This window comes from Dromiciops gliroides, chromosome 1 (assembly GCF_019393635.1).
Source record: "Dromiciops gliroides isolate mDroGli1 chromosome 1, mDroGli1.pri, whole genome shotgun sequence".
Lineage (NCBI taxonomy): Eukaryota > Metazoa > Chordata > Mammalia > Microbiotheria > Microbiotheriidae > Dromiciops > Dromiciops gliroides.
The window spans coordinates 65,230,942-65,246,995 of NC_057861.1; the positions used below are offsets into that span (position 1 = coordinate 65,230,942).

The 16,054-nt window shown below is 48.6% G+C and overlaps 2 protein-coding genes across 5 annotated transcripts in view; both read right to left on the reverse strand.

The window, feature by feature from the left end:
- Window positions 1-2,063: 2,063 nt before the first annotated feature.
- Window positions 2,064-7,648, reverse strand: LRG1 (leucine rich alpha-2-glycoprotein 1). Its single transcript, XM_043989044.1, has 2 exons — window positions 7,497-7,648; window positions 2,064-5,581 (listed from the first exon to the last, which is right to left on the reverse strand). The coding sequence occupies exons 1-2, from the start codon at window positions 7,526-7,528 to the stop codon at window positions 4,558-4,560; spliced, it is 1,056 nt and encodes a 351-aa protein (XP_043844979.1). The 5' UTR covers window positions 7,529-7,648; the 3' UTR covers window positions 2,064-4,557.
- Window positions 7,649-10,846: 3,198 nt separating this feature from the next.
- Window positions 10,847-16,054, reverse strand: part of SEMA6B (semaphorin 6B) — a 48,292-nt gene continuing 43,084 nt past the window's right edge. For all 4 annotated transcript variants that reach the window (XM_043968499.1, XM_043968486.1, XM_043968492.1 and 1 more), the window contains 3 exons: window positions 15,965-16,042; window positions 13,766-13,824; window positions 10,847-13,235 (listed from right to left, as the gene is read on the reverse strand). In XM_043968499.1, coding sequence (XP_043824434.1) covers window positions 12,271-13,235; window positions 13,766-13,824; window positions 15,965-16,042 — 1,102 coding nt within the window. In that variant the 3' untranslated portion in view covers window positions 10,847-12,270. The remainder of the gene's footprint in view (window positions 13,236-13,765; window positions 13,825-15,964; window positions 16,043-16,054) is intronic.

The window sequence follows — 16,054 nt, forward strand, 5'->3', positions numbered from 1 at the left end:
TTTCTCTGTAGAAAATCTTTTCCATGGAGGAAGGAGCTTTCCTTTACCATGAAGCCTCCAGGGGCTGTTGTAACGGCCTTTGTCAGTAATGAATCCCTTCTTTTCCCCCAGGAGTTCAAGATCTCTCCTCCACTAGGGATCATGTTGAGGCATCTTCCTTCCTTCCCCTCCCCCTAATCAAGTCCTCCTCCTACAGAGATCAGACTGAGTTGAAGTCCTTTTCTTCAGGGAGGGGGGCTTTATTTTGCCCAGGATTTTGAGATCGCCCCTTTTCTGGAGGTACAGTTGAGACCCTCTTCTTTAGAGTGACTATGTTGTGGCTCTTTTCTTCCACTAGAGATTCACTGAAGCCCCTTCCCACAGGGATCTGAATAAGATCCTGACAAAAAGGCTGGGTTATATTGGCAGTTGGTGGTCAGGGCTGAGTCATGTACTGGAAATGGGTGACTCAACCACACTGCTCCATTCTACTCCACCATCTTGGTTTTGTCTCCTGTATATTTTAGAGAGGATTCTTTTTCAGGTATGATTAGATAGTTACTGAGGTCCCTTGCAATTCTGAAATTCTATAAAAACTACTGTGTGTAATAATGTGAGGAATGTTCCCATCTATTGAAAGGAGGTCAGTGTATTTCACTTCCTGTTCTCAGAGGCCAAGACTAATCATGGGAATTAATCTAAATCTATCTATCTGGCTGTCTTTCTACAAAACTCATTTTCAAACTAAATACAATTCTTCCCCCCCCACACACACCTGAATAAAATCATATAAGGAAGGCAATGATCTAAAATGAAAAGTGGAAGAGCAAGTTCCTCTCTACATTGGGAGAAGAAGTTCTTTGCTGGGAGGCTCCTTACAACAATATAATCAGAGTTCAATGTAATCATATCTTTCCTTTCAGCTCTTGTTAGAAAGTCTCTGACATTTAATTGCCATATGTAGACACACAGGCATGTATACATGCATACATATATGTACACATATATACATGTATGCACATATACACACAAACACACACATACATCAGGAATGTGGTAAGCAATTGGAAGACAACAACCTTGACCCAGCACTTTCTTTATCTGTGTTTTCCCCCTTCCATTTCTTTGCTTGGAAAATCAAAAAGAATCTTAGGGCTGAGGAAACTGGAGGACCTCAGACCCAGAGAGTCTTTGGCAGTTTGTTGGGAGGGCATCTCTAAGCTAATTCTGATTGGGTATAGTATAGCAATCAGACATTAAGCAGAGAAAAACAAGAAATTTCTAACCCTAAGTCAGAGTGAGGTTTCTGACATTGGTGTTATTCCTGACATTCTGTCAATGAAGAGCAGGAAGTAGAGGTTAAAAATTGACTTAAAGTTTCTGTGCATTTTTTGTTTTTACTAAAGGTTGTGTTCTATGTTCCAAATTACTTGGCTGTTGGGATGAGAAATATTTTAAAATTTTTATTAATTTTAATTTTTTCCCATCTTAATGGTATTTTATTTTTCCCAGTTACATGTAAATATAGTTTTCAACATTCACCTCTGTAAGATTTTGAGTTGAGTATTTTTTTGAAGAGGCAATGTCTATTATAGCCAAGGCTCTAAAAGTATGGGAGAAAAAGCTGTTAATGATTTTCCCCTAGCACTTTTGAAAAGTGCTATAGCTAGGTGTCTGGGCTTTAAGTTAAAAAAGAAGTCAGGGGGCAGCTAGGTGGTGCAGTGGATAAAGCACTGGCCCTGGATTCAGGAGGACCTGAGTTAAAATCTGGCCTCAGACACTTAATACTTACTAGCTGTGTGACCCTGGGCAAGTCACTTAACCCTCACTGCCCTGCAAAAACAAAACAAAACAACAACAACAAAAAAAAAAACAACAACAAAAAAACAACAAAAGAAGAGGCAGAACCCACTATTCCTCTATGAAGAAAGGGATGATGCCTTGACTGAGGACTCTAGCTGAATCTAGAAGCAGAGAGAATCTCATGCTCAGAGGAGCCATGCTTGGTAGTGACCTGTGGACATGGCAAGACCAGTGAAGTATCATCAAGCATCAGACATGTGAGACTAGTAAGAAGCATGGACTGTCAGAGACTACATACCATCTTTAATATGCCCAATGAAGCCAACAATTTGCCTAATGGAGAATGGGAATCAGGGATAAGAGGAGCAATATGACTGTATCATTGACCCTGAAGTGTTCCTCCCCCCATGCTATTTATTTTATTTTATTGTGGGGCAATGAGGGTTAAAGGACTTGCCCAGGGTCACACAGCTAGTAAGTGTCAAGTGTCTGAGTTTGGATTTGAACTCAAGTCTTCCTGAATCCAGGGCCAGTGCTTTATCCATTGTGCCACCTAGCTGCCCCCCTTCCCATCTCAATGCTATTTAAAGCATTGAAAGGGGTGTTAAATTTTTATTACTTCTCTCCCCCCCACCCAAGACAGTGTCAGAAGCAGGGTTTGAATGCATATCTAACCCAGATCTAGTAGAGTTCAAAGTCCTGCTCTCTACCTATTGCTCTATGTAGTGTTAGATGCACAAGTTTCCTGGCCGCATGTTTCCCATGTGCATGCCCATCCACGTGTGCATTCTGGTCACATGCATTCCAAGAGTATGAGTTTGTTTACCTCCTTAATGGTATGTGCATTTGTAAGAGAGTGTGCCCTAGGCTTATGGGAGAACCATTCTATTGCGACTTTTCTCACTGCTATTTTATCTAATGCCTTTGAGTTGAATTAATTGCTTCCTCTGTCTGGCTAGTAAGAGTAAACACATGGGTGGGGGTTTATATGCCATAGTTTGGAATGGCTATGAACACACAGATTCTGAAGAGCCTGGAGTAAGCTTGTTTTGGGGCATACATGTTGGTTGAAGCGTATTCCCAAGTGGCACAGAAACTTTAAAATATTTATTTAATGGCTATATAAGCCAGAGCAATTTTCTTTTTTAAAGTCACAGCTCTACTTCATTTAAATGTACTCCAAGATCCAGATTCCAGCTAAAATCCACTGGCCCAACAGAAGAGGGAAAATCATCTCAATTTTCCTAGAATCTCAGAACTAGAAGTGACTTCAGGGTTCATCTTGCCCAATTTGTACCAGAAGAAGAATTCCCTTTACAACATTCCTCCAATTAGTCAACAAACATTTGTTAAGACCCCACTATGTGCTAGGTACTGGTACTACAAAGAGAAAAAAAAAAAAAAAGAAAATCATGCTTGCCCTCAAGAAGGTTACATTCTATTGGGCGAATCTGACAGTACACAGATAAGTAAATACAAGAGAATTTGAGGTGATAGAAAACAACCACTAATATGAAAGGGGAGGCAGCACTTCAGTTGAGCCCAGCAGATTCCCAGAGTTGGAGGAGAGGAGGGAGTACATGCCAGACCAGGGATAACCTTTGTGAAGGCACAGGAATGGAAGATGGATACTGGAATTTGGGGGAAAGCTAGCATGCTAGCTTGGCTGAATTTAAAATGCCTAAAGACATGTGAAATCAGCCTGGAAAGGTGCCTTGGGTGGAGGACGCTGAATGCCAGGCTTCCAGATACTGTTTATTAGCATATGAGTAAGGAGGAGCCACTAAAGGCTTTTGAGCAGGAGAGTGATGGTGTCAGAAGTATACTTTGGGAAGATTAATTCAGCATCTGTGTGTATGGTGGATAGACTGGAGAGGGGAGGGACTAAAAGACAGGAACCCAATTAGGGAAATGGTCATTGAGCACCCACCAGATCTCCTATGATGGAATGAATACTCCAACATTCAAGGTGGCTCGTTTTACTTTAGAACACTTCTGTTAGGAGGTTGGTAAGCATTTATTAAGTGCCCACTATATATGCCAGGCAGCAAGCTAAGTGCTGGGGGATACAAAAAGAGGCAAAAGTCCTTGGCTTCCAGGATCTCACAATCTAATTGCACAGAAACCCGCCTCTCTGAAAGTCTCCTACATAACTCCTAATGCCTAAAAAAAGGTGAGTGAATGTTTCCATGGAGACATCATTTCCTTAAGAGTCCGATCAAATGAGTAAGGACCATCTCTCAACAATCTCCCTTTATCTCTGGATTCTTATTTGATTAATTTCCTATGAGAGCTTACATCACCAATGAAAATGGAAGAGTAGGGCAATCCTGCTGACTGGGGTATGATTTTGGAGTGCCAAGCAAGAGACGCTCAATCAATTTTTTTTTTTTTTTAGTGAGGCAATTGGGGTTAATTGACTTGCCCAGGGTCACACAGCTAGTAAGTGTTAAGTGTCTGAGGCTGGATTTGAACTCAGGTACTTCTGACTCCAGGGCCGGTGCTCTATCCACTGCGCCATCTAGCTGTCCTGCTCAATCAATATTGATGGAATATTTGTCATTCAGGATAGAGGAGAATGAAGGAAGCTTTGGGGGAAGGGGAGACTGTGGGTCTGTCAGGTCCAAGGGCCTGGGAACTGTGGGGATGAGAACTTTTGGTAAAGCTTTGCCTGGGGCTGGTGGTGGGGTGTGAGTTCAGGCTGCTGAGTGTGTAAGGGGTGTGTGCTTAGAGCAAAGCTGAGAAGGGAGAGCCCTGTGTTGTGTCCTAAAGGACCTATTGATTGGGACAGACTTTTTTCTTAGCCACTTCCAGTAGCCTCTGGCCTGCTTGGTCTTTGGGGCTGTCACAGAGGGTGTTATTCTTGAAGAACATTCTGTCCTGGTTGTTCAAAAGCCAGTGGTAGAGGCCACATAGCTTCTCATCGCATTGCCAAGGATTCTCTGAGAGATCAAAGCCATCCTTCATCTGCCCCGCCTTATCCAACAGCCCATTGGGGACCTGCACCAGTGAGTTGTTGGACAGGTCAAGCATAGCCAGCTCATGCAGGGAGCTGAAGATGCTGGAAGGCAGGTTGTTGAGCCTGTTTCCCTGAAGGAAAAGGTAACCCAGGCATGGGTTAGCAGAAAAAGTGCCCTCAGTCAAAGTCTGGAGCTGGTTGCCCTGCAGGTGAAGCCTTTCCAGGTGGGGGAGGCCCTTCAGCAGACTGGGGGGCAGCTCCAGCAACATGTTATCAGACAGGTCCAGGGTCTTCAGGGTGGTAAGGTTGAGGAGCAGATCTGGGGGCAGCCTCTGGAGCTGGTTTGCAGACACATCCAGCCAGCTCAAGGTCACCAGACCCTCCAACCAGTCCACCTTGAGAGTCTCTAGTCTGTTTCCTTTCAGCACCAAGGAGTGGAGGGCTTCTGAGTTTCTGAAGAGTCCACTGGGTAGCTCAGACAAGGCGTTACCTGTCAGGTCCAGCACCTCCAGGGTGGGTGTGGATGTCAGGAGCCCAGAGCTCAAGCTGCCAATCCTATTGCCAGCCAGGTGCAATTCCTGGAGATTAGGGAGGCCCCTGAGGGCATCACTTGAGAGCTGTGAGAGGTTGGTATATTCTACAGAAATGTAAGTAGTGCCCACAGGAAGGCCCTTGGGGAAGCTGTCCAGGGGACCACAGGTGGCTGATGTGCTATCGAGTGGCAAGGTACAGTTGCAGGCCCTGGGGCACTCAGGAACCCCTTGCCCAAGAGATGGGAACAGCAGAAGAAATAGCAGCAGCTGCATAGGTAGAGAGCTACCCACGCCACAGGCAGCCAGGCTGTGGACACAAAGAGATGGATCAGTGCAATCTTGTTCAAATCACTTAAATTCTCTGGACCTCAGAGGAGGGATATGGCATGAGAGTGAACCAGCTGATCATGAGTTTCCATATAGTTCAAAGAACTTTAGCAATAGCTTTCTTTTTTTTTTTTTTTGTGGTGATGCAATTGGGGTCACACAGCTAGTTAAGTGTCAAGTGTCTGAGGTTGGATTTGAACTCAGGTCCTCCTGAATCCAGGGCCGGCGCTCTATCCACTGCGCCACCTAGCTGCCCTAGCAATAGCTTTCTAATATTTTTTCCCATCTCCACTGTCTCCCCTTCCAATCAACCCTTCACACCTTCCCCAATTCTCTTCCTTCTGAAAGATCTCATCACCGTTACTCTTCTGCTCAAAAATCTGACACTCAAATCCCTCTCCCCCCTCAAACCTGGAAACACTTTACCTTTCCAGCTTCCATTTACAGTGTATGTTCTAAGGTTCCTTCCAAAGCATCACAGGATTTAGAGTTAGAAGGGACCGTAGAAAGCACCTGAAGCAACCCCTCCCTTTCCGTATGAAGAAACAGAACCCAGGAGGGGAGGGGAGTGACTTGCTTAAGACCAAAAGCCAGTTAGTGGCAGAGGTGGGCACTGGGATGGAAGTCCTCTGATTCCAAATCAAGAGATCATTCCAATAGAGAATACTGCTTCTGACATCCCATGTTCTGTGTTCTAACATTCCGAGGCCCTGTCCAACTGTGACATGGTATTTTGTAAAGCCCTTTACAGTTCTGACCCTCTATGAATATATTGAATTTGAACAATGATTCTGTTCAAGAGAGAGCTCTCCTGTGAGAATCTTCAAAAGGCCCTCCCCAGGTTCAGTGTTACACATTGTCTCCCTGGTCCAAGTTGCTTCTACTCCCCCTACCCCAACATAATTTGGAGGGGGATGTCATGCTTCTTACCATTGTCCTTAGTAACTTTGCTCACACTCTGTTTCCTTCAGTCAGAATGCCCCCCCTCTCCCCCTCCCCTGAGTCCTCTCCTTTCTCCCTTGGCCATATTCTACCTGAAGCACTGCTTTCTCCAGGAATCCCTCCCAGCTACCTTTTTTTTTTTTTTTTTTAGTGAGGCAATTGGGGTTAAGTGACTTGCCCAGGGTTACACAGCTAGTAAGTGTTAAGTGTCTGAGGCCAGATTTGAACTCAGGTACTCCTGACTCCAGGGCCGGTGCTCTATCCACTGTGCCACCTAGCTGCCCCCACTGCTACCCTCCTTAACCTGCTCAGAGCTCTTAGAATTCACAGCATCAGAGCTGAAGGAGACTAATCCAATCCCTACAGTTTTACATTAGGGGAAACCGAGGCCCAAAGAGGGGAAGTGATTTGCTTAAAGTCAATGATCTAGTGAGTATCTAAGCCATATCATCTAGAGCCCAGCTTCTTAAACTGTGGGTCATGTAACTGAATGTGGGGGTCACGAAAAATTTGACAGCAGTAAAAAGTTATGTATACCTATTTTATATACCTTTTATACCCAGGGTGGCATAAAAATTTCTCAGGCTCAAAGGGGCTGCTAGTCGAAAAAATTTAAGAAACCCTGGTCTAGAGAGTGGCACCAGGGAATGGCTCTGTCCCTTACTGTCTCCTTAAGAAGCCTGATGGGACCCAGAAACTCTCTTCTTCCCCTTATCTTGCTCCCTTGTCCCCATTCCCACCTTTCCTGATTAAGGTCCCCCTCCCACTTCTACCCTCATTTGGGTCCCTCCCTCCTCTCCCAATCCTGGTTTCTCTTGAGTGTATCAGGGCGTGTGTGTGTGTGTGTGTGTGTGTGTGTGTGTGTGTGCCTATCTGCCTCTATATTTGTGTGTGCCACTGCATTTTGTTAGTGCTCTGTGTGTTTATCCTTCCGTGTGCCCCTGTGTCCTTACCTTTGGCCAGGCTCTGAGTTAGAGAAGGACATGGTGTCTGTCTGTTCAGCTACTACTCCCTGGCTCCTCTTTCTGGAGCCTTCCTGGGGTAGAGACTTTATGCAAAGGTGGGTGGAGCAGGAGACAGGAAAAGGACACTCCTGTAGAATCCCTACCCACCCTGGCACGTTCCAGTTCAGGGCCTCTTCGGTTGCTTGCAAAATCACTGCCCAGTTGGGGAGGGGAGAGAGGGAGGGGAGGAGACTTCCCAGAATAGGTGTCTCCCTTGGGGCTAACCATCAAGATTTATTTTCTAGATCTCGTCCCTAGTTTTAAGCTCACATGCCCTTTTCTCCCATCCTCTGCAAGGGTATGAATCCAAGTTTCTGGTTCCAGGGGAAAGAAAAATGGAGGGTGGTGGTGGAAGAGAGGACCCCAGAACATTAGCAATGCAAGGGTCCATGGAACATAGAACTTCAGCTGATGGGGACCTTAGAATACAGACTATCAGGGCAAAGGAGGTTCTTAGAACCTAGAGCTGGGGTAGGAGGAGAGGATGGGGCTTGGAACAGAGACTACTCTGCGAAAGGAGAATGTCAGAGCTGGGGGAGGGGGCAGAGGGAGAAAGCCCTCAGAGCAGAGAACGTCAGTGTTTGGAGGACTCAGAATCAAGAACGTCTTGGGGGTGGGGCTCAGAGCTCATCTTGCCCAACCTCATTTGGTAGGTGAGGGAAATGTCTTGAAAAGTTACAAATCAGAATATAAACCAGAAGTAGAGCCTGGGTCAAGGCTTTGGGTGCAGGGTTCTTTCCTGTTCTTTACTTTGGACTCTGTGCCATGGGGTTTCATCATTGCCATGGGGGCCCGAGCTACTGGTGGCAGAGAAATTGCTGCTTCCTGATCTCCATTGCTGGAGAGGGAGATGGGCCTGCCCTTCTGGCCAGTTATCTATTTACCCACATTCTTACCTGCCCACTCCAACCCTCTTCCCCCCTGCACCCCCCCTCCCCCGGCCTCACTCCCTGGTCTGAGCCATCAGACAGATGATGAGACACAGTGTAAACAACTCCAGCCTAGGAGTCAGGATACCTTGTTCTACTATTGACTCACTATGTGTCCTTGAACAAGTCACTTTCTTTCTTCCGGGACTCAGTTTCCTCATTTGTAAAATGAGGATGTTTGGACTCAATGTCCAAATATTTGACATTTTTGATTAGATGATCCTCCTATGCTGTTGAGAAGAAAAAGGAGGGTGGAAGACAAGACACTAGTTTACAGAGCAGGAAAATGCGGGAGGAAGCCTGTGGTTAATCTCTGTGTTCTCTGTTACAATTCTGTGCCTTATCTCTGATCATCACACAGGAATGACTTGGTTCAACCCAGCCCTCTCTTCAAATGAACTGAGTAATAATGATACCCAGTTCCCAGAGCATCAGAACCATGCCCTTCTTCAATCTCATATACACATATATACACATGGACATGGAAACATTGAGAGACAGACACATACACCCTGGAATGCTTTGAGGAAAATGAGGCAGACAGGGTTAAGTGACTTGCCCAAGATCGCACAGCTAAGAAGTGTCTGAGGCTGGATTCGAACTCATGAAGACGAGTCTTCCTGATTCCAAGCCCAGTGTTCTATCTCACTGTGCCACCTAGCAGCCCCTAACAGTCACAGACACACAGATAAAGGCAGCCCGTTGTATTTCAAAGAGAATGAGAGTATCAGAAGACCTTCGGTCTAGTCCCAGTTCTGCTGTATCTCTGTGTGACTCTGATTTGCCCTCCCTGGGACTCAGTTTCCCCGTTTGTGAAATGGAGTTGGAGCTGATGGCGAAGGAGGCTCCTGCCAGCCCTGACTTTACTATTTGTTCAAAAGTTCCTTTTCTGGGGCAGCTAGGCGGTGCAGTGGATAGAGCACTGGCCCTGGAATCAGGAGGACCTGAGTTCAAATCCAGCCTCAGCACTTGACACTTACTAGCTGTGTGACCCTGGGCAAGTCACTTAACCCCAATTGCCTCTCACACACACAAAATTATAAGAAGAAAAGTTCCTTCTCTGACGCTCCATATTCCCAGGTCCCCTCTGGCTGGGACATTCTATGTACCAAGGACCTTTCCAGCTCTGACATCCCATGTTCAATCAGTCCACCAGTGTTTATTGAGTGCCTACCATATGCAGACAAAAAGGTAACAGTCCCTGCCCTCAAGGGGCTTACACTCTATAGAAGACAACATGTACAACATATATACATATAAATAAATACAAAGTAAATATATACAAAATATCTTTTGAGCGGATGTGATTTCATTGGTGTTAAGAAAGTCCCAGTGAGGAACTTCTTCTACCAATACAAAAAAAAAAAAAAAGAATGTTGGCTCTGGAGTCAGAGAAACTGGGTTCAAATCCCACTGCTGATGCTTACTGCATGTGTGACCTTGGACAGGTCATTTCATTTCTCTGGGCCTCAGTTTCCTAATCTATAAAATGAAAGGTTTTGACCATTGACCTCGAAGGTTCCTTCCAGCTGTAAATCTATGGAACCAATGAAATGTATACAAAATCAATCCAAGGTCATTTGGGGGTGGAGGGGAGGCATTAGCTGCTGGGGGAGAGGACTAAGAGGTCTCCTGGAGGAAATGGCATTTGAGCTGAGATTTGAAGGAAAACCTAGGGACCCTAAGAGGCTGCAGTAAAGAGGGAAGACATGCGGGGTGTGGGGGACTGTGTGAAGAAAGACCCAGAGAGGGGAGATGGAACTTCATTTGGGAGGAAGCCCCTCACAAGATTGACTGGACCATGAGGAAAGGTGAGTGGGAGCCAGGTTTGGAAGGATTTTAAATGCCAGGAGATTGAAGGCCTCTCAGATCTGACATTCTGTTTTAAGGCTCCTCCTAGGTCTAACACCCTGTCACAGAAAGTCCCTCCCAGCTGGGATATTCCATGATGTAAAGGCCCTCCCACCTCTGGCTCCATCCACCCTTCCAGATACCCCAGAATATAACCCATGTGGCTGAGCAGCAGTGCCCTAGGGCACAGGCACTAAATGCCCTTAAACCACTGCTGCTGTGGTAAAATAATGATAATAAAAATAGTTTACATTTCTATAGCATTTTATCAACTTTGAACTGATTTCCTTATAACCACCTTGTGAGGTAGGTAGCATGAGCATTATTCTCCCCTTTTCACAGGTGAGGAAACGGAAGCTCAGAGGTGACTTGTCCAAGGTCACACAGACGGTGAATCCAGGGCCCCTGACTCACAGCTCCTTTCCAGTGTGGGCCCCCAGCCACATATCCACAGTCCTGGGATCCACCACATCGGCCAGTCAGGCGGATGAGAGCCAAAGAGAGGGCCCAAGCAGTGGGTGTTGTAAACAGAGTTTTATTTGGGGGTGGGGGGGAGAGGGCTAATTCCAGAGTTAATACAGAGCACAGCTGTTGCATGCATGACCTGCAGGTCAAAGGTGGAAGGTCACAGGTCACGAGAGGATGGGAGGTGTTGGGGACCCCTCTCCCCACCCTGGGGCCCTATTTACAGGGGCACATGGCTACTGGCCCTGACCCCCAGAGCCCCCTCCCCTGAGCCACACCAAACCAGAGCCCTTTAGACAGTGGTGGCTACAGTTTCTGGGGCCCAGAGTGAGGGATGAGGGGAGGAGGAGGCGGCTGGGCTGCAATCAGACAGGTGAAGACCCAAGCTCCTCCCGGTGCTGGCAGACACACCACCCTCATCCCTGATGGGGTGGGATCCCTTGCCCGTCTGAGCCATGTTAAACATCGACTTCCTGTAGATAGCTACATGCTTCCTCAGGCTCTGTCCCCAGCCAGCTCATCACACAGATGGCTCCCACCAGCTTGTATCTATGCCCCCTCATCTGAGACAGACTCACGATCACAACAAACCAGCAGCACAGCCCCGGTCGACAGACATGCCCTCTCTCACTGTCCCCTCCCTCCAAAATGGACACGGGCATGCACACACTCACACACACATATACCTACCCAGCAACCCCCACACACGTACACACACACACACACACACACACGCACACGCACACGCACACGCACATGCACACCCAACTCATAGGACCCCTGGCCAAAGGGGACACCTGGTGGGGGAGGAATATCCAGGAGCAAGGGAGGGGAGGCTCTGTCCAGGCCACAGCCCCTTGACAGGGGGCAATTCCTTGGCCTGTCCCACTGAGCCCGAGATTGTGCAATTCATTAAAAAGAAAAAGAAAAGAAAAAGAAAAACAATCAGGAGAATGGCAAATAAGAAATTATAGGCCAGTCTCCAATCATAGGGATCATAGGATTGAGAGCTGGAAGGGACCTTAAGACACCACCTAGTTCAATCTAGTCCCTCATTTTACAGACAAGGACCCTTAGGCCCAAAGAGGTTAGATGACTTGCCCACAGTCACAAAGCTCGTCAGAGGCAGAGCGGGGATTCGAACCCCCATCCTCTGACTCCAAATCCTTCCTACCCCAGACCAGCACAGCTTCTTCCAACCCCCAAGGGAAGGGATCAACGCTCTTGTGCTTCTTGTGTGGCTCCCTGGGGGTGACGCAGAGGGCCGGCGTGAGAAGGAACCCCAACTCCCCATGAGCGCCCTGCTCTGAGGAGGACCAGGGCTGGCTGTTGCTTTAATGAGGGCCTGGGGGCCTTCTTTGGCCTGGCCAGCTTTTCCTGTGCCCGAGCTGGCGGGCACTGTGCCTGGGTCCCCTTGCCAGGGAAGTGGAGGCCAGGAGGATACTGAGGGGCATCGATGGGCTGTGTCCCCCAACTCTTTACTGCACAGGGGGTGCAGTCCTCTCAGGCCCGTAGGGGAGCAAGCGGGCAAAGTCTGTGAGTGGGCGGGGGCGGCGGCTGTGGTGGGGCTCCCCTGGGCGGCCTTCACCGCTGCCGCTGCCACTGTTGAAGGTGTGAGTACGCCGCAGCGCCGGGGCAGCTGGCCCGCTCCTTGTCAGGCTCCCCGTAGGGGGGCTCCAGGGCCGGGAGAGGCTGTCAGTGGCTGGGTCCAGGTGGCCCGTAGGTGCTGAAACTACCCGCCGCCGATCAGGGCTGGCATGGGGTGTGATAGGAAATTCGACGTAAGAGGCCCGGCCCGGCCTGGCTTGGGAAGGGGCCATCCCACCCACTTGGTCCCGGCCCCCGGCCATTGCTGAGGGCAGGAAACGCACATCGCCACCTGCCTCTGGGTCTGGCCCATGCCCGCCACCACCAGGGTGCAGCAGGATGATGGAAGAGGAAGAGGAGGAGGCAGCACCAAGGGACGGGGCATTTCCAGAGGGCTCCCGGAGGACAGTGTGGAGGACTCCTTGACTCTGCTCCCAGCCACGCCGCTGCAGTCCGCTGGGGCAGCGCTTCTGCTGCAGCGGGGTCTGCTCTGGGGTGGGCAGGAGGCCTGAGGCAAGTTCGTGCTGGCCAGCCTGCAGCAAGGCTGCTTGGGGCCAACCATTCTGCATGAGGGGGGCCAGCAGGGTCTCAGGGGGCCCAGCCCGAGGCCCGGGCCCCCCACGCCGCTCACCCAGGCGGCTCACGCTCACCACCTGGCCCTCCCCACCATGGGCCAGGATCGCCTCCTTGTCCTTGCGGCGGGCCAACTCCCGCCGGTCTCGGTGCCCCACGAACCAGCAGACACTGAAGCCTGAGACCACGGCCCCAATGACAAAGGCAGCCACTGAAGAAGTGACCAGCAGGTTCACAGACACGAGGCCAGCCCGCTCCTCCATGAAGCTTTCCCGAAGGAGACCTGGCACAGACGTGGGAGGCAAGCAAGGGTGGGAGGGCTAAGACCCAAGCAGACGGCACCAGCCCTCCTACCTTCCTTCTGGCCCAAGAAGTGAAATTCCAGGGTCTGGGGCTGATGGGAACGGGGAAAAGGGAAGCTCCCAACCCACTGCCTTTCCTTGTCTGTCTTAGCTTGTTTCAACATCAGTGTGCCCTCCCTATGGTCCTTGGCAATCAACAATTTTGACTCTTTAGACTCTCTTAGTATCTCTTTTCCCTCATTTTCCCTCAGCATCTGACTCCCTCTATGTCCATCTCCTATCCCTGAGAACCTCAATGCCCCAACAAGCTTGGCTAGACACGGGCAGCACAGAGCATGATGGGAACGGGCCAGGATCTCCCCTTCTTACACCTGGGTTTGGATACGTATAGGGTGAGGTGCTGGGGCGGGGCTGGGGGGAGTTAGAGGGAGGCACATAAAGTTTCCCTTCCTCGGGAGATGTTGCCAGATTGGGTTAGGTCAGGCCCCCTCCCTAACCCTCAAGCACTCACCAGTACAGTCCCCTAAGCCAGATGTGCTGGCTCCAGAGATATCCTGGTCAAAGGTAGCCCTGTGGGAAAGAAGGAAGAAACGAGCATTTATTAAATAGCTACTATGTGACAGGCACTTGGGCCAAGAACTTTATGACTATTCTCTCATTTGATCTTCACAATGAGCCTGAGAGGTAGGAAATGTTATTATCTCCATTTTACAGATGAGGAAATGGAGGCAAACTGAGATCATTAAGTGACTTGCCCAGGGTCACATGGCTTCTGTTTAGGGACAGATTTGAATTTGGCTCTTCCTGACTCTCCAGGGTTTGCACTCTATCTGCTGTGCCATCGAGCTACACTGTGGGGGACAGGTGGAGAAAGGGGGTGTTCCACATGCTACAGTCCCTCCCCTCTCCCATTCACATCTCCTTCTGGAATCTGGAATGGGCTTATCATTTGATCACAGATTTAGAGCTAGAAGGAACCTCTGAGTTTATCTGGCCCAGGGGCCCAGGCTCTTCATTTGACATATGAGGAAACTAAAGCCCAAGGAAACCAAGGAACTTGTCTGAGGTCATACAGCTAGAAAGTGGCAGAGCTGGATTTGAACCCATACCTTAGGACTCTAGATCCATCATTCTGCTTCCCTAGCCTTTCACTGTTAGGAGCTGAGCTGGGACATAGGCAGGCCAACAAGGAGGGCTAAGGAGGAAGCTCCCCTAGCTGCTGGGCTTGTCTCTTTGGAAACCCCAGCTCCCATTTCAGTAATACTTTAAGACTTACAAAGTGTTTCCCTCCAGATAAATCTGTTAGCCCAGTCCCTTCCATCTTAAAGAGGAGGAAAATGGGACTTTTAAATGTTGTTATTCTTTTTAAAAAATGATTATGCAAAGTATTACCATGTTTGCCATTTTGTACAAGAAAACAAAAAATAAAAAATGAAAGAAACTGAAAAATAGCAGGCTTCAGTCTGTTCCATCAATATCAATTCTTTCTTTGGAGGTGGATAGTATGTTTCATCAATAGTCCTTTGGGATTGTTTTGGATCATTGTATTGCTGAGAAAAGTCAAGTCATTCACAGTTCTTCATCTTCAACAGCAGAAAATGGGACTCTTAAGAGGTGAATTGAGTAGCTGTGTGGTGCAGTGGATAGAATGCCAGAGCTGGAGTCAGAAAGACTTCTCCTCCTGAGTTCAAATCTGGCCTCAGACACTAGCCATGTGACCCTAGACAAGTCACTTAATCCGGTTTGCCTCAGTTTCCTTATCTGTAAATGAGCTGGAGAAGGAAATGACCAACCCCTCCAGTATCTTTGCCAAGAAAATCCCAAGTGGAATCATGAAGGGTCAGGCATGACTGAAATGACCCAACAACAACAAGAGGTGAATTAACTTGGGGAGAATGCCACCTCACCTTAGGGCAGGCAGCCAGGGGGAGCTGAAGGAGTGCTGCACTTGGAGGCAGAGGGCCTAGCTTGGATAAAGTCACTCAAATTCCCTGGGCCTATCTCCCCAAGCATCAAATGAGCGGGTTAGACTGGATTTCCTTTTCTGCTCTAAATCTTCTGCCCTTATGAGTCCTGGCCCTGCCATTTATTAAGCTTCAGTCTGCTTGAGGTCAGGGACTGTCTTCATTAACCTGATATCATCCCCGGCCCCCAGCCCAGGGCCCTGTACACGGTCACTGGGGGACACTGGGTTAGTCACCTATCTTCTTGGAGTCCCAGTTTCCCCATCTGTGAAAGGAGGGCATTGGAGTGAACTTGATTCAATTAAATTTCTTTCTTTCTTTCTTTCTTTTTTGGTGAGGCAATTGGGGTTAAGTGACTTGCCCAGGGTCACACAGCTAGTAAGTGTCAAGTGTCTGAGGCTGAATTTGAACTCAGGTCCTCCTGACTCCAGGGCCAGTGCTCTAGCCACTTCGCCACCTAGCTGCCCCTCAATTCAATTTCAATCACCATTGCAGTTAGCAACTCTGTGGTCCTACTGCCTTCAGTGGTGCAGGAGGGACTTGAATCTAGATGCCCTGACACACTTTTGTCTATTGGACCACATTGTCAGGCCCTGAGGCTCGGGGACACATACACTCAGGCCACAAAATACCACTTCTATCTCCCCTTTCTCCCCAGGAATGGCTTGAGGGCACTCTGGGACCCAATTAGTCCTATGTGATAAACAGAGAGATGTAGGCATCCTCTTCCTCAGCTTGCCCCATACCTGGTGCCTGGGGCCAGGAAGATGCAGGAGCCATCAGGTGTCCAGCCACAGTAGGGATCCTGGCTGCCTATGCAGTTCCTGGAGGTAAGA